This window comes from Zonotrichia leucophrys, chromosome 7 (genome assembly GCF_028769735.1).
Source record: "Zonotrichia leucophrys gambelii isolate GWCS_2022_RI chromosome 7, RI_Zleu_2.0, whole genome shotgun sequence".
Taxonomy (NCBI): Eukaryota; Metazoa; Chordata; class Aves; order Passeriformes; family Passerellidae; genus Zonotrichia; species Zonotrichia leucophrys.
Window position 1 is genome coordinate 15,241,341 of NC_088177.1, and position 22,750 is coordinate 15,264,090.

Below are 22,750 nucleotides of genomic sequence, written 5' to 3' on the forward strand. Positions count from 1 at the left end.
GCCTCAGCTCCAGGCAGCATCCTGCTGCAACTGGCAGTCCAAATGGGACATATGTCAATAAACTGACCAAGGGAAATAGATACAATCCCATCTTTCTCAGCCTATTTTTTTTTTCCTCTAACTGCCTTTGTCTATTGTAGCTGTTGAGAAGCAGTGCATGCATATGAATGACTTGGACTCCCATACAATTTTGTTTTACTGTCTCACCTTTATAAAAAAACATTTTGGGTTCTTTAAAAGATTTTTGCACTGTATTTTTTTATCATTGTAGATAAATCTTTCTGGATTTCTCCCAAAAGCTGAGTCAGACACTTCTTTGACAAGCCTTTCAAGTTCAGAAAGGAGTTTCATTTTTATAAATAATCGTCCGGTTCTTCAGAAGGAAATACTGAAGGTAACATTCTCTAGCTTTTAATTGAAGGAATAGAAATGTGATTTCTTTGAGGACAGAGACACCTAAGCAATCTGCAACTTTTTTTCCCCCCATGCAACAGTTTGAAGTATTACAGGTGAAAATACTAGCATTTACAACAGAAAGCCCTTCCAGAAGTCTGACACTGCTGGTGCCTCAGTTCTATTGCTGCAGTCAGACCATAGAGCTGGAAGTTTGGTCGTTTTGGCTGTTTAAAATTAATTTCAGATGTTCTATGCAAGATACCAGAATAGTTGATTCTTTGTATTAGCCTGTAGAAATCACCTGTGCAATTTCCCATAAGGGAATTTTGATTTTGTCCACTTCCAGCTGTGGGCTTACCAAGCAAACACCCATGCTTTCCCTTTAAATTTTGTGTGCATTGGGTAGAAATGAAAGTGATAGTGCAGCAGCATTGGCTACAGCTAGGCATCGTGTAGGCAGAATTTGATACTCTTGGATTTCTCTCACTACTGAACCTTGCAGCACTTCACTTGGAGCAGCCTTGCTGTCCTAATCCTTGTCATCACCAGGGAAGAAAATCATGCTTATGCCAAAGTGTTCCTGCAGGTTTTAAAGTGGACACAACGAGAGTTTTCAATTGGCAGGCAAAGCTCTGTGTATGTAAACCCTGAACTTGTGTTGGTGTGTTAAATGCTGAATAAGGGTAATCCATCTCCATGTATTATTTGATGTGCCTGGCTCTTCTGGGAGTTTAAAGCTTAGTTTGAGTCCCATGACAGAGATGGTTCCTAAACAAGAGCAGGGAAGCCTGGATTCAAGGTGGGATCCAGCACACAAAGTAAAAATGCAGTGCCCTGCATGGAAAATGGGCTATATATCACATTTACCTCCATGCTATGAAGGCATGGAAGCCACCAGGAACTGGCCTTTTGGTGATTATCCTGGCATACATGAAATGAGGACCTTTTAAGCATTTCTTTAAGTTGAAAAATGGACAAAACCAGCAAACCAGTTGTGCTTTTATAATGTCAGATTTTGTTTCTGTGCATTTTTGTCTATTTTATTGCCTTTACTGATGTCTCTTTATTACATCCATCTCTAGTTAATTCGACAGTACTACAGTCAGGTGACACAAAAGGACTGTACTCGTTTATATCCTGTTTTCTTTTTGAATATTACTGTACCTGCCTCTGCTGTGGATGTGAATATAACACCTGATAAAACACAAGTTATGCTGCATTATAAGGTAATTAAGATTTGTTCTGTTTCTGAGTTGTCAGTCCTTACATAAGCATGATAAGGGCCTTGGAACTACCAGAATGTTCAAACATAAACACTGTCACTGGGTTTTTGGGGTTTTTTTAGTTACATGACAGCTTGCCTTTGTCAGAGCACTGTTTTGAACATAAAGTACAGGCTAACTGGGGGATTCTTCAAAATTAGTTTCCCAGTTCATTTAAAAGGTTTTGATGCTGTCAGATTTATGCATGTACCACTTTGGTTTCAGATGGCTTTACAGGGAGAGAAGCTAAGTGGAATTATGTTATGTGCCCCTGTATAAATTTCATATTTAAACCAAGTAATCACTGTTTAAACACCACCATTAAGGTGAGGATGGGCAGGAGGGGAGTTGGTTTCTCATCAAAACACTATTTTGTCATTATGTGTGATATATTATTGATGACATCAATTAAGTGCCACAAAAATTAGAGAGGTTGCATTGGTGGCTATTAATGTGCTTATTCAAAGTGAATATAGGTAGTCACACCAGTATGTTAATCCTCTTATTCATAAAAACCTTTTGTATTTGTCTGCGTGATTCTTGCAAATGCCCTGTCTGATAAGAGTCAATTGTATGAAAATTAATATACAGCATTTTTACATTTGATCTAGTTTTTCTTTGGCATTAGAAAAAGGATTGGAGTTTCTTTTCTCTCTTTTCTTTTTCTTTTTTTTTTTTAATTTTATATTTTATGGGTTTGGGTTTTTATCTTGCTCATTTCTACCACTTGGTGCAAAGCTGAATTGGAAACATGGACCATGAAAGCGCATCCACATGAAATTGGATGTTGCTGTGCACCTGTTTTGGCTGTAAACTTCTAACTCCATAGAAGGTAGGAATAACTTTACACGATACTGGTTTAAGAAGTCAAAACCCTGTTATAACGAATTTAATTTGCTCTGTGGTAGCAGGGTAAACTAGTGAAGCAGAATGTCACAAAATATTTGAAGCTGAAAGTGTCCAGTTCAGAATCTTTTGGAATGTGTGAACAACTGAAATGCAATGATCTGCCCAGATGTGTCTAAAGATTATTCCAAATAAGAGCACTTTGCATATTGTTCCATATTCTTGGTATCTCACAGTTACATTTTCAGGTGCACTTGTGTGTCTGTGTTTACTTTTTTTTTTTTTTTTTCCAGGAATCTGTCTTGCTTGCAGTTGAAAATGTGTTGAAATCACTGTATGGGCCACTACCTGCTGCAGTCCCTGGTGAAAGTAATAAAACAGATGTTACCTCAGAAGACATGTTTGTTCATAGAACAGACCAAACAGATGTGGCTGTTAATGAAATGGGACCATCTGGAAATGATGAGCTACATGCTCATACTTCATTCCTTTCACTCAGCAGTGATGTGCAAAACTGTCAAGCAGGAAAAAACGCAGAGATCTGCTTAAATCATCAGATATTTAGTGGTGATAATGTACACAGTTGCCTGGACAAAAGAGAGCTTTCTAAGAGTGATGCCTTTCCAGACAATTCCTTAAATTTATTGCGTGAGGAGGAACAGAATGGACAGAATATGGCTGATATTCAAAGTAATAGTGTTCCTGTGGACCCTGAGTCTAAAAAAGCCAATGAGCATGTTGAGAGCTCTGATACTATTGACAAAATAGATAAAAATGAGGAAGCCTTAGTCCCTAAGGACTTACCTGAGATCTCTGCTGATAGTTGGAGTATGGGAAGTGCATTTAAAGACATTCTGGGAGACAAGATGGAACCTGTTAAGATCTTGATTCCTGGAGCTGGAGGGACAGTTAGTAAGCAAAATGAATACACTGGTGAAAAAAGCAGCGATCCACAAAGCTCAGATCAAAGCATAAAGAAAAAAAATGTGATAAGTGAAAAATTTGGACGTGTGACAGCTTATGACTTAATTAATAGCAAAATAATAAAGAAACCAAAGTCTGCATTTGAATTTTTCACACATGAGTGTCGTCCAAAATTGATAGATGATAATCCAAAGACCAGCATGAATGACATCCTGCTGACAATTGAAGAGCAATGGAAGAATTTGAATGAAGAGGAAAAACAGAAGTAAGTTCAGGCTGTGTCTTACTTCTGAATCTGGAAGCTACCAAAGAGTTCCTTGCAATGAATTAAAGAAATTGCAACATTCCAGTTATTTATGAAAAAGTAGATAATGAATTTTAACTTCTCAGGATCAGGATCAGTATTGTTTGACATCAGAGTTGTGTTTTGCTGTGTGCAGTTGTGCAGTGCAGATTGGAATTACTCCTTCTGCCACTGTGCTGTGCAGCAGCTGGATTAGGGACAGCAGTAGTTAGGGACATTTCTGCTGAACAGTTATTTAAAATAACAGGCAAGAAACTGACTGTTTGAGTCCTACAGGCTTCTAGGGGCAGCCTTTACAGTATCACTCCCAGTGCATTGTCCTTGAAAACCAGCACAGTGATGGATGAGGCGCTGTAGAGTTCTTCAGAGATTTTTCAACTTTTATTACTGTAAAGGGAGAGTTCTTTTTTAGGAACTTTGGTACTCGAACACTGGGTAAATTCCATTCCTCTAAATTTCATTTGTATCTCAGCCAAGGCTATCTCAGTATTTGTAAAACCCAGTCAAATGACACAAGGAATTACTTTTTCCCCTAACCAGCTATTCCATTGCTGGTTCAGAGACTATAGCACAGTCCAGATTTTAATCTGTTTCAAACAAGACTAAGTCTCTTCCTAGATCACAGTCTGAATAGCTAAATTCCATGTTTTTCTAAAATGAATTGTCACTGAGTTTTTGAAGTCCATTTGCAAGAAAAGGAAATATTTTAATAAGTCATCTGCATTGTTGTGAATGTTAGCTGTATCAAAGTTAAGTGAAACCTTTTCACCTAGCTTCTGGTTTACCTAATTTAAAGTTTACTATGCAAGCAACATGCCGTGCTCACAAACCCATACATGTGAGAAAGTGTTTTGTCCATCTCTGCATAAGCAGAAATATTAATGTAATAGTAGAAATCTACTCCAATTATATTTATGCTTTTAATGAAATGAAACAAAAGGTTCTGCCAGCTGTTTCAGAAAATTTTAATTTGCTCTGCTTTAGCTTTTGAGATTTCATGGTTGCTTTCCTGGTACAACTGTTATGTTAAAGAGTGTGCCTACAGATTAACTTTGCATTAGTTCAGGAAGGAGACCTCTGGTAATCAAGTTTTCCTTATATGTAGGACTGAATGCAATATATTACACACAGTGTATAAATATTTTCCTTATATGTAGAATTGAGTCCCATGGCTGTTGAAGGAAATGAAGAATTCACCACTAGTTGTATCTATAGATACCAGCTTTGGTTTACCTTTCCACATTTATGATCTTAAAATTGCCTCAGAGAATAGCAAATAGGAGGAGATAGCAAATAGGAGGAGAGCAGCAATCCAGAAGGACTTGTGGCAGAGAACACGAGTCTTGCCTCCAGGTACTCTGGGTAAATTGGGCCACCTAGAGGTAACAACAAATGTAAATACATCAGGGCAGCCGAGTGCCACAGCTCTACTTCATGCATCATGCTGGCACAACCCCACATTGCCTGGGCTCCACTCCTTCATCCTTCTGTGATAAAGTCCTGCCTTGTGCAGTGGTTTCAGCATCTCTGTTTCTCTCTGTGCCCCTCCATCGGGTCTCAATTAATTTAAATCCCTTTTGGGAGTAGTACAAGCACCAGATGTCCCGTAGTGACACAGGATGGCCTTTCCAAAACAAGCCAGCATTTATTACACAACCGGAATGTCAAATGTTATGGTCTTTAGGTTATAATAGAGGAGGAAAGCTCCGTGCATGTCCATGCTGGCAGCATCACATATCCCCCTGCTTTGCAAAGGATTTCATTCCTTGCAGTCACTCGCCTCTTACTTAATACAGCTTGCATGTGTTTCTGGCCTTCATATTTCCTGCATATCAGGCTCAGGTGGGAGTGGGAAAAAAAAAAAATCACTCTAAGTGCCATAACAGTGGCAGGAGTAGTTACCCTGAAGGTGTAGGAAAGGTTCAAAGTTGCACACGTTGTCATGGGACTAACAAATCACCTTGTCAGCACTCTGCAGTAATTCTTCATGAGTAGATTTGTACCTTGGGAGAAATATTTTTTCAAGTAGCATGGTCTTTGCTGTCAGAGTTTGCAACTAATACTCATATTCAGATTATTTGTCTTATAAGGGCTGAGGGACATACATTAAAAGGGGTTTCTTAGTATGCTTATTATTTTGTTTGGGTTTACATTGCAAGGGGGAAAGAATATATCATTGGTCCATTTTTCTGGTTAAACCAAAGCTGCCTTTGAAAGTAGACTTCGTTCTACTCTTCCACTCTCTGCTTACATCCAGTTTTGCAAATTTTCATGTCTGTAGGTTTTGAAGCATTAGAAAAAGATCGTGAATTCACACTTAATTCACAAAACAGAGAAATGCTGTTCTTGTAGCACTTGTTGATTATATGTTCCTCTATGGAAGGATTTTCAGAAAGGCAAAAGTGTTCTTCCCTCATAGTTTGTAAATCTGCAGTTTTTCTTTGGTTCTGGGCAAGTCACTGATATTGATGTGTATGAATTTGGAAGATGCTCACAATCAAAGTTTGTAAGACTAGAATTTTTCTGGTGGTAGCCTAAACTGACAGGCAAGTTGGACTTTGTTTGGAAGTGTTTTCAATTTGGATTATCAGTGATCACTGAAGGCTCAATTCACCTCCACTTAAATATTTTCCTGTATTACAGTTAGGTCTATTCAAAACAAAGTATTTATTGATCTGGTCAAAGCTGTAAATGAATTTGGGATTAAAAAAAAATCTGTTCAAGTGATTTCATCCATTCATTTTAAATGGAGCAGATGTTTTTTATCTTAATGTTTGCTCCATATTTTCTAGGACGTGATTTATTGCAAGAAACTATTTAAGCTGACTTTTTTAGTTAACTAAATATTGGTACCATATGTGAGTGCTAGCACATCATAATTAATTGCAAATGGTGACCCTTTTGTTGACCTTAATTTTCCAGCGTGCATACACATAATTGAATCAAACTGTTCCAGCAAGTAGCAATAAATAAATATGACCAGCTAAAATACTTATTTCCAATACTAACATATGATAGTACTGCTTTTTTTTTGTTTTGTTTTAATTGAAGATTAGACTGGTTTGAATTACCTTCTAGAATTCAGAATATCAAGTAAGGGCAAAAAGAGGGAGTTCAGCAAATCACAACCTTTGCTTTCAGGAAAGTAAAATTCATAAGCAGTAGACAAGCATAAACCTGGGACCTATAAAAGTTTAGTTATCTCACTGACATTTATAAACTCATTAAGAATCCATTCATGTTGTAGAGGTTTAGCATGTAGTAATGTTTTAACCATTTAGACAGCATTTAGGACTAGCTTTTTATTGAGTGCTTTTGAAAAATTTCTAAGATTGATTATTACTTACAGATTTCTGTGATAATCATTCATATCCTCTATTCTTACACTTCATCTGGCTAATTTTAGGCCATTTGAAATCAAATACGCTTTCAAGTAAGTAAGACCTGGGGCTTGGGAAATTATTCAAACTCCAAAGTCCTGCTGGCCCCATGGCCTCCCCTGCGAGGCTGTAGAGCTCTAGAAGTTTAAACTACTTTGTAAATTGAGCTGGATGTGCCTGTGACCAAAAACTCCTTCCAAAACTCTGTATTTGACTGTAAATTAAACAAGGGACTGAGGTGAAAAGAACCTTGCTGTAGGTCTTTGTATGATGCACTCTGTTCCTTAGAGTAATAGTTCCTCTCCCTTACAGTAATTGAGGTTTTGCTGGCTGTCTTGATGAAGGAAAATTTCCAGCTTTTGTTCAAGATGTGATGTAATAGAGGCACCATCACCATCTTCATCACAGTGGGCAGCGTGTTGGTGTGGGTACTTGAATGGACCGTGGATGTGGTTCTTGGCTCTTGAAATGGTTACCTTTCTTTCTGCTGTAGTGTGTTAGGGGTTAAGGTCTGGAGCTTTTCATCTGCTGATGCTACTGGTTTGTTTTCTCCTTCAAGTTATGAAATAAAAGCCACTAAGGACCAGGAACGGTACAACAGAGAGGTCAAGAAAGCCAATGCACAGCCAATGCACCGACCAGCAAAGGAGGCAGAAAAACACAAAGCCAAGCTGAAGAGTTCTGCATCTGACCAGCAGAAGCTTGACAAGATATTTCATAACCAGATTGAAAAGAAGGGGAAACTGGAACAGCCTGTGAAAATTGTGCCAGTGCCTTTTTCTCTGAGTTTCTGTAGACGTCACCTTCAGAGACAAGAGAGAAATGTTTCAGATGAGCATGAGCTTTTCCTGATCCGTCGTCAGAGTTTTCCTGATGTCTGGATACTTGCTACTGAAAAAAATGTCAAGTTGCTGAATCCATATAGACTGGAAGAGGCCCTGCTATGTAAGAGATTATTGATGAACCATAAGCTTCCAGTAGAGAAACTGGACAATCCAATTGTGTTAACAGACAGGTATAGTACTGTTGAGCAAAAATGTATATATTACTTGAAACATCGGTTGATAACTATTTATAGTAAACTCTGGCAAGGCCCTGTTTGCTAATGCTGGGCTTATTTGTGCACTCACTTAGCTATTAAAACAGAGTTTTGGGTTTTATACTTTGATCTTGTAGTACTGAGCACACTTGGTCTTATTCTAGTTGAAATAAGTATGATCTTTGACCAGTTTCCTTGGTAGTGCATCAAATACAAATTTCCTCCCCTGGAAGAAAATTAAATTCTCCACATTTTCACAACTTTACTTTAACTGATTTTCCTCCAAGAATTAGGAAGTGGCTGATAGAATTATTATTACTGTATGCCTAAGCTCAGTCCCCTCACTAAGATAAGTGAATAGTTCTCATTTTGTTTATTTAAACAATTGCTTTTCCAAAATACTTTATAAAATCTTGATGACTCCTTATCACTTGATATCTTTTTCAGTGGTTTTTGCACACTTGCAATTTTCACATAAGGGATGTTGGTTTTTTAACACTTGGGGACTTTTTTTTCCAGTCTTCTTGGTGGATCTCAGTATATGGCTGCTCTTTATAAAATGCAGAAGAATTACCAGAGTTTCCATGGATCAGGTTATTTGTCAGATCCAAGGCTTGTAGCAAATGGATTCCAGATAAAAGTGATAGAAGGTATGATGGTTTTAAAATCTATTAGTTGCATTGGAGCTTGCTTCCTATGATTTAGTGATTTAAATTATTGTTAATATGGATCATGTTATTCTGCATTACCTTGTCTTTTAAAGCTCTAGCATTCTGTTTTCCTTACCATTGGAAGAGAATGTAATCTTCCCCACAGAACATTGAGTAATGGAAACTGATGACTGAAGAGAAAACTTAAATAGTATTTCAAAGAATGCTCTGAAATGCATGTTTTCCTCAATTCTTTCTTCTTTTCTCAAAATGCTCCATGCCCATATCCTTAATTGCCATTCTAATATAATTTAGGTTAAACTGACAGGAATTCCTGAGCCCAGGCACCTTCTGCAAGTATGTGCTTTAGCTGACTACTCTTGTACTGCTGAGCATTGAGGAGATCCAGTAAGGAGCTGGATCCTGGCTGATGTCATACTTTTCTATTAAAATTGTAACCCAGAGCCCAGAGGGGCCAGCAAAGAGATGGTCAAAGGATCACCACACCTTTTCTCAGAGTTTGATTTGAATACATTTTGAAGGAGTATACTTTTCAATACCTCTCTGTTGATCACAGAAAAATGTATTTCATAGAAGATTTTTTTTACTTTATCAAGAGAATTCAAAGGTCTTTACATCTTTCTGAAGAATGTTTTCTAGGATGTGCTGCAAATACAGGGGTGACCCAGTGGAGGTTCTGCAGATCACGAATTCTGTAGCAGAATTCCAAGAAAAGCAAGCTTCCTTGGGGGTAGCACCTAGCTGACAGCTCAGGGAAAAGATTGGCCATAAGAGCTGTTAGAAATGCTATAGCTTCATGTGTTACAGATCCCCACATATGTACAGTGATGACAGATGTACTGTAACATATGGGATCTTTTAAGGGTAGCTACAAAAAAGGGATGTAGACCAACTCCTTCACTCAGAGGCTGGCTCCTGTGAAGAACTGAGCCAAAGCTGTTTTCCTTACTGGATCATGCACAGCAAAAACAGGGAAACTTCCTTCTGACTGACTAAATCTCTGCATAAATACCAACACCTTAGAAGAACAGGTGCTGATATTAATCTTGATAATAATCATGGAGTGAATGATTAGGGAAATAAAGCATGTACTGTAAGAGGCTGCTCCTACATGATTTACTCAGACAAGCAAATCAAAAGCTGAAGAGGTCTATGATATGTCCTTAGGCAAATATGGGAGAGAAGGATTGTAGCTTAGCACTTTTGCTCACCAACTTTTTTTTACCTCCTGATATTCTAAATTTGCTCAAAATCTAGTTAATGTAAACTAGACGGGAATAAATTGAATGTGAAAATTTGTAGATAAATAATTTTTCATCCTGGATGAAGAGTTTAATTTCTAGTTTATTTCCAAGCAACAACAGAAAGTTGTTGACCAGTCTTGTAGTACTGCAGATGTCTCATGGTTAAACCACATATTTTGTTATAATAATTACAAAGGACTTGACACAGTAACTGGGACATAGTCTTCCCATCCTGTGTTCCTAAGATGTAAACTTAAGAAAACGAAACCTCAAGGAAACTGTTCTGGTTTGGTTTACAGTTAGTGAAAGTGCTTTGTATGCACTGTGGAGGTTGATGAACCATAGGAATAGCCCAGTAAAGAATGGGAATCTAATTCAGTTCTTTGTCTTACTTTTCTATTTTAACTACTTGACTGAAAAGTTAATAACATTGACTGAAAAGTTAATAACATGAGTCTTGTCAGTCATGTTTATAAGCTTCTGCTGGTGACATTATAGCAGTTACAGCCTTTTTTATTAAAAGAGCATGCCACTGTAGATGAAGGTAGAAATACCAGCAAACAAATGGAATTTCTTTCATCTTCCCAGCTTTTTTCCAACTGACACGAGGATTTCTTCTTAATTAGTTTCTCCTCTTTTTCTTAAACTTGTCCCTGAAATACACTGCCTTCTACAAATACTTATTAGAGTTGATTTTTAGTCACACAGGTATTAGTTTTTAAAATTCCTGATGTGTCCTTCTCTGGGAATTTCACTATGAAGTGTAAGGTTATTTAATTCATAGATTCTTGTATAATCTTTACAGAAGGGGACTTGCATATCAGGAGTGATTTGTCCCACTCAGACCTGAGTATTTTGTAGGATCTGAAAGAACCAGTTTGTTTCATAAAACATCTTTCAAAATCCTTATTAGAAGCATTACCTTTTTTCACTATCTGTATTCACTGTCTGTTTTTGTGGGGTTTTTGAAATTCAGACACATCCTGAAAGAGAGGCATCCTGATGTTTTTGAACTAGAATTTCCTTCAGAAAAGTTATGTTTCTTCAGGATATATTGTCAGGTTTTTGGGCCAGAGGTTCCTACTTTGCACGGTGGTTGATGCTTGCTGTGGAGAGGTCCTAGAATGGAAATGTGCCATTAACCCACGGTAACTGGAGACTTTCTCCTTAGCAGCATCCATGGGAGCACACCAAAATCCCATTCTCTGTGCACACAACCTTTGTAACTAATTTTTTCCTAACTTTTTGGATTCATTGGATCAGTCCTAGTATTTGCTGTTTCTCAGCTGATCTGAACTATCAGCTCTTTCTCTCTGAATATGATGCAGCATATTCAGAAGTCTGTGTTTTCCTCTGGGACTTCAGTTCTGATATGGTCATAGTAGATATTCCTTTCTGACTGCTGATTGATTTCTCATTAACAGACACTTATTAGCACTCGTTAATATGCATGGCTTCCTTTTTCATCCTGAGTAAAGAGTTTTATTTTCTGTAGTAGAAAGTTTATTTTTTTTCTGACAGAGAGATCCTCTTACATCACAAGCAAATTGATTGATTGATTGATTAATTGATTGATTTATTAAGATTTGAATTTCAATGTGCAAGTGGTATTTCTAGTAATTTCTTTTTGAAAAATAACAAGCTGTTCTGTTGATCCATACAAATAAGTCTGTGATGCCATCACAGCTCTAAGATACCTCCCAAAACAAGAGCAGAGGAAATGTAGCTGCTCCAATTTGACGTTCAGATGTTTTAATCATAGAAGAGGCCTTCCTTGACCCATGGTGGTTTATTAAGAGGGCTGTCAGTCTAGTAGGTTGCACTGATTATTTGTTTAAATCTTTACAGATATTCTTCTACCAAAGAGAAGCAACCAGAGTATTGCTGCTCATTACCATATATTAAGTCTACTCATAATACCCAGATGCTGACTTGGAACACTGGACCTTTTGCCTTTGGTTTTGCACACTCCACTAGGACAGTTTCCTAGAAAACTATTGGTGCCTTAAGTTTTAGCTTTCATATTTTTCACAGTCTGTACTGCCTTAGTGTGTAACTCTAAACTTCATATAAAGTGTGAGCAAGTTCTCCTTGGACACCATTGCAGCTTCAGGCCCAAAAAGCGTAAACGATGGCAAATTGAGGAGAAGAATCTGGGAGAATGGGACTTTTTAACCTGAAACTGTAATTGAACAATTAACCCCAATATTTAAATGGACTAAAACTTATAAAAGTGTGAAAACTCGTGACTCAGGATCCATCTTGGCTAGAGCCACAGCCGGGCTCTTGTACTGCCCAAGGTGTATCCTTTGAAGGTCTCTTAATAAATTCCTACTTTATTCCTTTAACTCTGTCTAGCTTCTGTTCCAGGTAGCCTCTCTAGGCATTACTAAAATGATTTAAATTTAAATATAGGACCATAGGTTTATTCCTTATTTCTTTGTGGTGTTGGGGTGTTTTGCAGAACTGACTGCTTATTTATTTAAAAAAACCCCTGAGGAGCTGCCTTTATTTGGAAGGTGACCAGTAATTCCTTTGTTGCATTAGGTTTGCATATCAACTGATCTTCTTTAGAAATGCTTCTTTGCAGTTCAGAATCTTAGCTTGTACACAGAGGGGCTTTTAATGAAGATTTTCATTCTTATGGTTTCTTACTTGAAAAAGAACTCACCCAGAAAGTATTAATTTTTCCTTACTTGGTTGACATACTAGGAGCAGTGTCATTCATAGGATAAAAATAACTCATTCATTAATCTTGCATTAATCTTGGCATTAATACTGAGTAACTGAATATTATCTGCTTGTAGTGCTTGGAATTCATAGAAGTAAACTCTGTTCTTTAATGGCCAATACCTTTTATCTAGTGGAGTAGTTCTGAGCTTTATTTGCTTTCATAATTTACCAGGATTCTTTCTCACAGGCCTTGCTCTGAACCCCATGACACCATGTGGCACGAGATACACTACTCCTTGTAGGTTTTTGAAAGGTCTAATTAGCTGCTTACTTCCTGGAAGGAACTCAGTTCCACATGGAGTTTTGTTCTTGTTCTGCCGTTTGGGTGGGAAAGCTCCTTAAACATCTTTGTTTTCACAAAGGCACCTTTGGATGTTAATTTTTGCAAGAGTTTGGGAGTTGGAGGCCTTGCTTGCCTATTGTTTCATTTGAGGATAAGTCTGCCATTTGAATGTGTTCTTGCTGGAAGACAGAGAGGTAATCTACCTTTACTCTCTTCAGAGACTATATGACTGCAGCCAAAGTTGTTCCAAGTATCCTAGATTTTGGAAGTGTCTCATCTGCTTCATGTTTTTGGTAGGCTAAGATCTTTGTATTGTCTCTCTGTTTCTCTTAATATTAACTGCTCATCAGTGTAAGGAGTATTCAACCAGATTTTTCTCTGGATAGCTCACAGTGAAAAACATGTTGTGAAATAGCCAAGAAAACACTTCTTGCTGTCAGTGTGTCAGTTAGGCAAAATCAATGGTTTCTTTGTGGAATGTGCCAGTTGTTGTAATTTGCAAAGCTGTGACGCTGAGCTCCAGTCTGTCTTCCACTGCCCTCCCACCCCCTCATGTTCTGGCCTTACAGAGGCTTCAAGTGATGCTACCTTTGGGAGAGCAGTCTGTTTGCTTTTACTTAATAAAGCAAATTACTTAATACTCAGTGTTCTGGGACCTGCCAGGCATTTGTTTGCTCACAGTGACCCCTACGTGCAGGGAACACTTCAAGAAGTAAGATGGATTACTTTCTGTCCAGTTCTTCTTATGATGTATTTATTATATGTGCCTTCACTGCACATCTGTCTGACATTTGCCTTTGGCAAATGCCTAGAGAGAGATGGGAATTCTTGGCTGGAGAGGAACTGAGACCAAGGAGCACACCTTAGCTGGTATTGTATCAATGCTGAGTCTTGGGCCATGCTCCAAGGCAGGCTTTTAGGGTAGAATGGTCTGACTCATGCAGTCACCACAGGTATGTCCAAAGAAAGGCCTCAGAGAGCAGTAATAGGTAAATAACCCATTGTTCTTGGTGATATAAACTGCCTCAGCTCTTGTAAGCCACCAGTGCAAAACCATGCTGCAATTTAATTTCAGTTTGATTTGACCATAGACTGGGAGATAGACAGTGTTACAGTGTCACCTAATCTAGGTGGCAGCTGGAAGGGAACAGTTTTTCCTGGCCATAAGAAGGAATTATCCAAAGGTGATTGTAAATGCTTCGTTTGGAAGGAGAAAGGGGAAATTTGTAACAATGAGAAATCCATATTTTTACTCATTTGAAAGCTAGTTTATTTGTTCATGGAAACACTTTCCTTGGAAGTTGCAAAGTATTTCAGAGAAACTACTATGGCAACTGTTTGAGAAGTGCTGTTTGAATACTCAAAAATCCTAATATATATTTTGTCAAAAATTTACAAGTACATTGAGGCTTGGACATCTGCTTGAATCATCAAATGTTGCCAATATCAGAGTTCCTGCAGAGACTTGCAGATGAATATTGTTAATCAGCATGCAACAGGGCTACTTTGCAGTTTAAAGAATATTAGCAGAAAAGGAGGGTGGGACATAAACAGAAATACCAAAGAAATAAACCTCCCTTAGCCAGGGTTTGTATTGTTTGTTCTTACGTTAAACTCTTTCAAGCCCACTTTGACTTTCAGATGAAAGACGAAAATGGTGGAGCCAGATCTGGCTGTCAGAATTTGCAGATGGAGCAATGGCTGTTGGTGAAGCTGAAGAGTATAGGAGGAAATGTTTTGCAAATTAAGAACCTCACTGTCATAAAATTTTAAAAGGAAGTACAGGAAATACAGGTTTATAAACTGAATGTCTAAATACCTGAAACTTTTAAAAGTTTGTGTCCTGTCTTTGGTAGGAAATAGAGGGGTAATTATTAAAAGGTTTTCAGATAGACTAAGTTATAATTTTAGAGAGAAACAGCATAATCAAACGGTCTGGAACAGTTCCTCAAATCTAATCAGTAATTAAATCAAAAATAGGACAAAAATTAAGAGAAAATAGCTGAAGGAGATTTTAAAAAGAGACTTTATCTTTTCCTCCTGTCCTTTACTGACAGGCTTGCCCATGGGGAAATATTAACATAGTACATCTTCTTTTCTCACCTTTATATCTGGCAAACTTTCATATAATTAAACATTTTGCTTTAAGCTGAATCTGAACACAGGTTTTACAGTATTATATAAAAATATGACTCTGCTTGCTGTCTGTGATTCAGGAAAAGCAGCTTGAAAAAGGGAAGGAAGACTATGCTGGGTGAAAAATGAAATAAGGTTTCAGATGTAAAGCAGTGTTTATTACATAGCTGGAAGAAGGTTATGTGATTTTTGGGGGGAGGGGGGATGAGGGGCTATTCCCTATATCAGATTCCCCCTGGTCAAAGTATCTCATGCCATGAAGCTTAAAGAGGCCCAAGAGCATTATTTACCCAGTGACACACCCATATTTAGGAAAAGTTTCAACCTGCGCAGTTATCCTGTTCATCTTATTTAATGACTGTCAGATAGTGCCTGGACATGGATAACTCAGCTTCATTCTACCAGTAATGAAAGTACATCTAGCTGACTTATGATGCATATATATTTTCTCTCACTTCTGAAATATTTCATGTTTTTGTTTGGATTAGGAACAGAAATTATCCCTTGTGAGATTTTGTTAGTTTAATCCACCTTGGAGCAATCTATTTGTCTCCAGCTCTTTTGACTTTACAAAAACCATTTATGACTTGAGCTGAAGGTAATTTATCCTACTTGGAGCCATTACACAAGAGTGGATTTATTTTCATTAGTAATTCAGTTTTTCTGTGTCTTTGTGAAAGTTTGTACTTGTTAGGCCTGTAGGGGAAGAAAAGCAAAGGTAGCTGTGCAGGTTGGGCTGAGGTTTTTGTGCACACAACATGAATGAGAGGATATTCTGAATGAGAATGTGTGAGCCTGACCACCAGAGAACTTGCTTCTAACTGGCTTGGAAAAAAAGTTGCTATATCAGAACAACTTCAATCAATTTTCTCTCCTGAAATGTGAATAAGAAGGGAAATCATATAGACCACAATGCTTGAATAGATACTCTGTTAGAAAGGCTGTTTAATTTTTTATTCATCATTCCTACTCAGAGTGTTACCTGCTCCAACAGTGATACCATATGAATGATAAAATGAACTCACTCAGTCACAGAGCCTCCAGTTTTATGGGTTTGAGTTTTTCCTCAGATATGGTAGGAGAAAAAACTGCTTTTTATTTCAATAGAATCCAAATTTGTTATGATAACATTTGAACTCTACAGATGTTTAAACCACTTACATAGGAAATAGTGCCAACACTGTTTTAATTTTTTCAAACTAAATTGTGTTTTATTGCAAGCTTCAACTTTAATTTTATGTATGTTTAATTAAAGTCACAGAAGCTTTAATTAAAGCTGTGCTCAATACTAGGAATGCTGCAAATGTTTTAAGCATTAAACGGTGCCAGCTAGGATTTGGATTAATGTAAGCTGAGACATTTGTGATGTGAATAAACACACATCATCATAATGAAACATTGTGCAAATAAATGCTTTTCATTCCAAGGGAGGAACAAAAAAGTTTCCTAATTGTATTGGACTAAAGTACTAAATTACTTTGCATCAGTTTAATTTTCTGCGAATTGCTATAGAATAGAAATCAAAGCAGTGCATGAATTACTGTTTTGTTTTTGTATTTTCAGGTGTTTCGGCTGCAGAAAGTCATCTGGAAATAGAAGGGATGGCAAATTGTCTGCCATATTATGGAATTTCTGATTTGAAAGAAATTCTGAATGCAGTAGTTAACAGAAATGCAAAGGAAGTATATGAATGTAGGCCTCTCAAAGTGATAAATTACTTGGAGGTGAGACAGAAGCTTTCTTTTTGTATTAGCCCGCTAAACTTGTAATAATTCTTGAAACAGCTTGAAAATCTTTCTTCAGCTTTGTGTTTTAATTAATTTCATTGTGTTCAAAACAGAAGTTTAGAACTTGAAAAAGAGAGTATCATATCCTCTCTGAGTTGTGTATTCCTTACCAAAATGCTTCCATAAGATATACCCAAAAGCAGTCACCCAGTGTGATATAACACATGCCAAAAGGTGATTTTCACAAAGTGTTTCCTCTGTAAGGCACTTTTCTAACTGGAAAGGCATTTCTCCATGTTAGGATACAAAACTGCCACAGAATGGCAGTGACTGATGTAAATATTTTCTGTGGAAATAAATAAATTGTCCATCCAATAGTTGTCCAAATGTCCATGTCTCAAAAGAGAGACAATAATGGCATGAAGTTTCAGAGACAGCTAATAGATGTGGAACTAGTTAAAGCTGGAGTAACCAACAGTAGTAGTGATCACTTCCTGTCTAGCTGTTTCACTAATGCTCTTCAATTCCAATTCTTTTCAAAAAGGTTACCAAAGTAAAGTCTCTTCTTACTTAGGCCTTTATAACGTGCCTCATTTATAACATGAATTGGGTTACTTCAAACTGGGACCTAGACACACACACAGAGTATGTGTTTTATCTTTTAATTATTATTACACAAATCTTTCCCTATCTTTTGAGGGTAGTAAGCTGCCTTTGCAGCAAGTGATTCTGTTATGTACTACTGAACCACTCTCATGCACTCAGGAAAGAAGCTTAAAGAAGGGGTAAGTTCAGTGTTGAGACAGGAATGGTTTGTAAAAAACCCCAGATAACTATAAAAGCTGTTATTCAAAAATAAGCACTGAATTTTTTGACCATTCTGGGAGGCTAAACACTGGAAATGCCATTCACTGTCATGTTCAAAATTACTACTTTAATCATTCATTTCATGTTTGAGCAGGCAGCATGTCTGCAGCTTTTGCTGTCAGTGGATAGATGCAGAAGAAAGCATGGGGTAATGGTTGAAGCAGCAGCCTTCCAGGGTATGAAACAGTCCACAGTGATCTTTTTCCCACTTGGAGGAGTGGGAGAAAATGTCAGACAAAGAAAATGAGATTTTTTAGATGAAATCATTATGAATGCTGCTCAGGTTTGTACAGTATGAAGGGAGGTTGTGTGCCACATACATTTCTGTCCAGGTAACATGACTTAGGTACAGAAGAGAAGGCAGTGGCAGGGAGGCCCATCTTGGAGGAGGAAACAAAACTTCTTTTTGAAGTTCCTTAGTTCTTTGAGGGTGGGTACTTCAGCAGTCACTTCTGCTTTCTAGTGTTAAGTGGATGCAATAGACCATAGTAAATACAAATTAATCTATGAAGTTTTGCTGTAGTATTTTTCAAATTGAACTTACTGACTGCTTGAATTAATTTATGATACTTTTAAAGTTTGTGGTGTGAAATGTGTCTTATGAACTGGTAAACATGTACAGCTGATGCTGGTGACAACAGGATATACAAAGCATCTTGCAAAATTAGGCTAAAAGAGTGCAAACATAACCAGGGGGCTGACTGTGCATGCCTCCATTATAGAGATGTCAGGAACTGACCAATAACAAATATTTAAAGTTATATTTAGATTTCTGAGATTTGGAATATTCAGCAGCAGAAAAGGATGACCTTTAAACAGCGAGGTTTTAATTCCTGCTTTCTGGTAGTTACAGGCTGATGTGCTAAAAAGTGGTACTTTAAAACTACTGGGGTTTTGGTTTTGTTTTTCCTTTGCACAGGGAGAAGCAGTGCGTTTAGCTCGGCAGCTGCCCTTACATTTGTCAAAAGAAGATGTGCAAAACACAATTTACAGGATGAAGCAACAGCTTGGAAAGGAAAATAAAGGCTGTGTTCATGGTCGTCCCTTTTTTCATCATCTAACAGATATTCCAGAAGTTGACAAGCACAACTCCATGGAAATTATTCAGTAAATGGAACATTTTGTTTGCGGTCATACTTCTCTTGCTTAATTTTGATCACTACTCTGTAATTTCAGTATGTTTTGTGTAAAGCTTTTGTTTAATGACTTTTCATTGTTACATGTTCACCTCCTAAAGACTTTATTTAAATAAAAATGCTATTTGAAAACAGAACAAAATACTGTAGAAAAACAACTCACCACTATTTTTTTAAAAAGAATTTATTAAAGAAATGTTCTCAACTGGTTTCCTCCTTCTCTTATTGCTGCAGGTTTAAGAAATACCAGTATGTCAGAATTTTTTAGATGTGAAGTGGTTAGAAGTTGCTTTCATCAGAGCATGGCAAAGTTTATTATACTAAGGACATCAACTCTTAATATTCAAAGGAATGCCAGATAGCTGTAAGTATTTGAATATGGCATTGCCATATGCAGTTATTATAGTTAGTTATGCCATATGCACTTATTATGGTGTTGTATTTCTATTTGGAAATTCTTAGCTCATGTAAATGAGTATTGACAGTCCTAGTATCCAGTCTCCAAAAATTCTACACTTATAGAAGTATGGTTCTCCAAAGTACAGTACAAAAGTTTAAAACAATCAACAAAATCAACAAAAACTGGCCAGTTCCATGAAAGCAGAATGGATGTGAGTCACAGGAGCACAGGTTAGCACTGAAATCAGGTGCCCATGGATGTTTATTGGTGCAGTGCTATACACAAACTGTTTGGGGGTGGGAAACATAAACTGTCCTCCCTCAGGGAGAATGTGGCATAACTAGGGCATAGTCTGCTATATAGAGAGCTACTGATTTTGGTAAACTGGTTCATTCTCTTCTACCAGAACACAATGTTTACTCCTCTATTTCAAGTAGTGGCCTACTTCTGTAAACCTACCCCCTAGGCCTTCTGTGCACAGCAGATGCCTTGTCTCTGGAAGAGTATGTTTTAAAAGTTTCAAGTTCATCTGAAAATTCCTGTTTATCCCCTGCTGTTGTTTGCAAACCTTGGCACTATGAAAATGTCGTGGTAGGACCTAGCTGTGTAGTGTTTCTGTGGCTGCTGGGTAAATGGTTGAAGGTTGCTGAAAGGCCCAAGTGCAAGGTAGTTTGTGGACAGGAGTGTTGGACCAGACAAGCAAATGTAGGGTTTGAATGTTTAAATCACTGATGCTGAACTGGTGAACTAATTTAAGAACTCACAACACAGCCATACATCACAACATGTAAATTGTAACCTGAAAGGCAATGATTATCAATTCTAACCTGAAAGGCAATTATTATCTTTTCACAGAGCCTGTTGCAACAGAGCAAGGGGTAATTGTTTTAAACCAAAGGAGGATCAATCTAGATTACATATAAGAAAGAAATTTTTTACAATGAGGGTGGTAAGGCACTAGAGCAGGTTACCCAGACACACAGTGGTTGCCCCATCTGTGGAAATACTCAAGGTCAGGTGGGATGGGGCTCTAAGCAACTCGATCTAGTGAAGATGTCCCTGCTCACTGCAGGGGACCTTTATGATTATTTCTTTATGCCACTAAAGTAAGTTTGTCCTTTTCAAAAAGAGCAAGGATGATCAGAGGGCATAAGCAGGATATCTTTCCAAGCTTAATGGTAGCAAGGTACAAAATGAGAATGTCACTTGCAAACTGGACACTTGGCTCTAAATGTCACTCAGTGCAGAAGATGTGAATTTTTAGAATCGAAGTGAGAAGGTGGATGGAGATAGAGAAAGGAGACATGACCCTTGGCTCTGATGGGGAAACAGGATCCCAGCCTTGCATGGGATATAGAAGGTTATAGTTTGTTTATTTTTATTCTTGTTGGAATACAAATTATGAGAGTTTAGAGAGGTGCCATTACAGTTAGAAAAGCCAGAGGCAAGCTGAAGAATGGAAGTTTACCTCCTGACTAAGGTTGTTGGAAATTAAATTAATGTGGTGCACCTCTTTTAGTCAGTTTGGAGTATAACATAAAGTATTTAATGAGATTAATAATTGCTGCTTCTTTTCCAGAAGGTAAGATAGCTATATCCTATATACTGAAGCCAGTGCTAGTATCTTTTGTAACACTTGAGTCTACATCAAGAGGACAAATGTTAATTGGTATTCAGGCCCTAGACTGAGGACAAAACATGATTGGCTAAACGGTGTTCACAGGTGCCAGGGTGGGTTTAGTTGCTATGGGAGCATATAAGCATCAGGATTTTAAGTGCAGGTGCACCAGGTTAGGTAATTGTGAGTTGGGGCTTCCCTCCTTTCCTTGCTGTGTTTGCTGGGCTTGCACCTCTGAGAGCTGTTCTGGAGTTTTTCCTTAGGTACGTGTCCATGCAGTTTGTTTTCTGTCTCTGGGGGATGTTGTGTGCCTGGGTGGCAGCAGTGACTGCTGGAGCACAGCTTTGGAGCTGTAAGTCTGGGTGTCTCCCACCACTCATGGTTGGGACTGCAAGCTGAAACTGGGAGTTGTTCTGCTGATGTGGGAGATGGCTTTAGACAGGACAGAGTGGAGATCTCCCCTTGCTTTATCCAGTATGGACAAAAAGAAATGTTACTTTCTGTTCTTATAGATGTTCTCACTGATGCCTCTAGTGATGCATCCGTTTTACGTTCTTTGTTTAAAGAACAGAAATCCCCCAGTTCTAGGTTTCCAAGGTGGAAGCAGTTAAATGGTGTGCCTGAGGTAGGAGTTCTGGAGAAGGATTCTGCCATTTTATCAGCATGAGGTGCTGTACAGTGAACCCCACGAGGCTCTCGGGAAAGCACACAAAGGCTGCCTTTGCCTGCAGTCAGTCCGTCCCCAGCTCCGCGGGCACTTTGTTTAAAAGGAAGAGGAAAACCTGAATGTGCACGTTGGGTGAAGTTGCATGTTGCCATCCTTGACCTTTCCCAGGGAGGGAGAGCTGCGGAGCGGGCCGTGGTGGGTGCGTGTCCCAGCGGCCAGCGAGTGGCAGCCACCTCCTTGTCCCCCACGAGTGGCCGGGCTGGGCCATTCCAGGGACTTGTCGTATTTGCGCTGCCCTCTGCTGGCATTTCGGTTTTGTACAATTTGGACTTAAATGAAGGTCTGGGGCTGACCATGTATGAGCATCATTCCTTCCTTCCTTCCTTCCTTGGCGTCCCCAGCAGGTGAAAGCGTTATTGCTTACCTTGCTCCTCGTGGTGTGCGTGCTTGCTTTCCTAAAATACACCTGGGGCAGGTAGCAGTGCTCCCTAGGGGAGGGTCAGGAGCTTTCTAGACTCGTAGGAAAACTTCCAAAGCCTTTTGGAAGTATATAGCTTTATATCCTATTTATATAGGATCATTGGTTGAAGCAGGTTTGGTTCTGGTAGTGTGTTTGCAGCTCAGGTGTCCCCTTCCCCCAGATTTTGAGAAGTTGCACATTCCTTTAGTGGGAAACAGCTGAATATAAATTTGACTTTATAAATAGAGGAAAATCTCATTGGAAATGCATTGCATGTAAATATGGGTATAACCATGAAATTAACGTAGCACCTTTTACACGTGTCTTTTCTGGATGTAGTAGGAATCTTATGAATGAAGTTTCTGTTCCAGTTAATCAGTGTGTGTGTGAAGGAGTTTGGACTATTTCTTGTTTGGTTTTTTCCCTTTATCATGAATAATATAGTTCAGAGAACTATAGCAAAACCAGAGCAACATTGAAGTTATTTCAGAAGCACCTAGCAGTCATTGGCAACAGTAAAATCTAGATGATGGAGTTTGGGATTTGTTAGAATGGATTCTGCTCTATTTTCATATTCTGATATGGAATATTTAAAATATCTGTCAATAGGAACAATATTCCCAAGCACTTTATTTAGTTATACAAGCAAACATTCTC

The 22,750-nt window shown here is 38.2% G+C and overlaps 1 protein-coding gene and 1 long non-coding RNA gene across 5 annotated transcripts in view; both read left to right on the forward strand.

Annotated features, from left to right (window-relative positions):
- PMS1 (PMS1 homolog 1, mismatch repair system component) overlaps positions 1–19,087 on the forward strand; it is a 43,483-nt gene extending 24,396 nt beyond the window's left edge. For 2 of the 3 annotated variants that reach the window (XM_064718267.1, XM_064718269.1), the window contains exons 7-13: positions 272–394; positions 1,479–1,622; positions 2,798–3,693; positions 7,672–8,127; positions 8,671–8,801; positions 16,782–16,942; positions 18,732–19,060. In XM_064718267.1, the coding sequence (XP_064574337.1) occupies positions 272–394; positions 1,479–1,622; positions 2,798–3,693; positions 7,672–8,127; positions 8,671–8,801; positions 16,782–16,942; positions 18,732–18,923 (2,103 nt within the window). In that variant the 3' untranslated portion in view covers positions 18,924–19,060. Of the gene's footprint in view, positions 1–271; positions 395–1,478; positions 1,623–2,797; positions 3,694–7,671; positions 8,128–8,670; positions 8,802–16,781; positions 16,943–18,731 lie in introns of all 3 variants that reach the window. The other variant, XM_064718266.1, reaches the window with a different exon arrangement.
- A 2,046-nt stretch (positions 19,088–21,133) lies between these two features.
- The window catches only part of LOC135450035 (uncharacterized), a 33,712-nt gene continuing 32,095 nt past the window's right edge, over positions 21,134–22,750 (forward strand). The window contains exon 1 of one of the 2 annotated variants that reach the window (XR_010440928.1): positions 21,134–21,229. This is a non-coding gene — a long non-coding RNA (uncharacterized LOC135450035). The remainder of the gene's footprint in view (positions 21,230–22,750) is intronic. The other variant, XR_010440929.1, reaches the window with a different exon arrangement.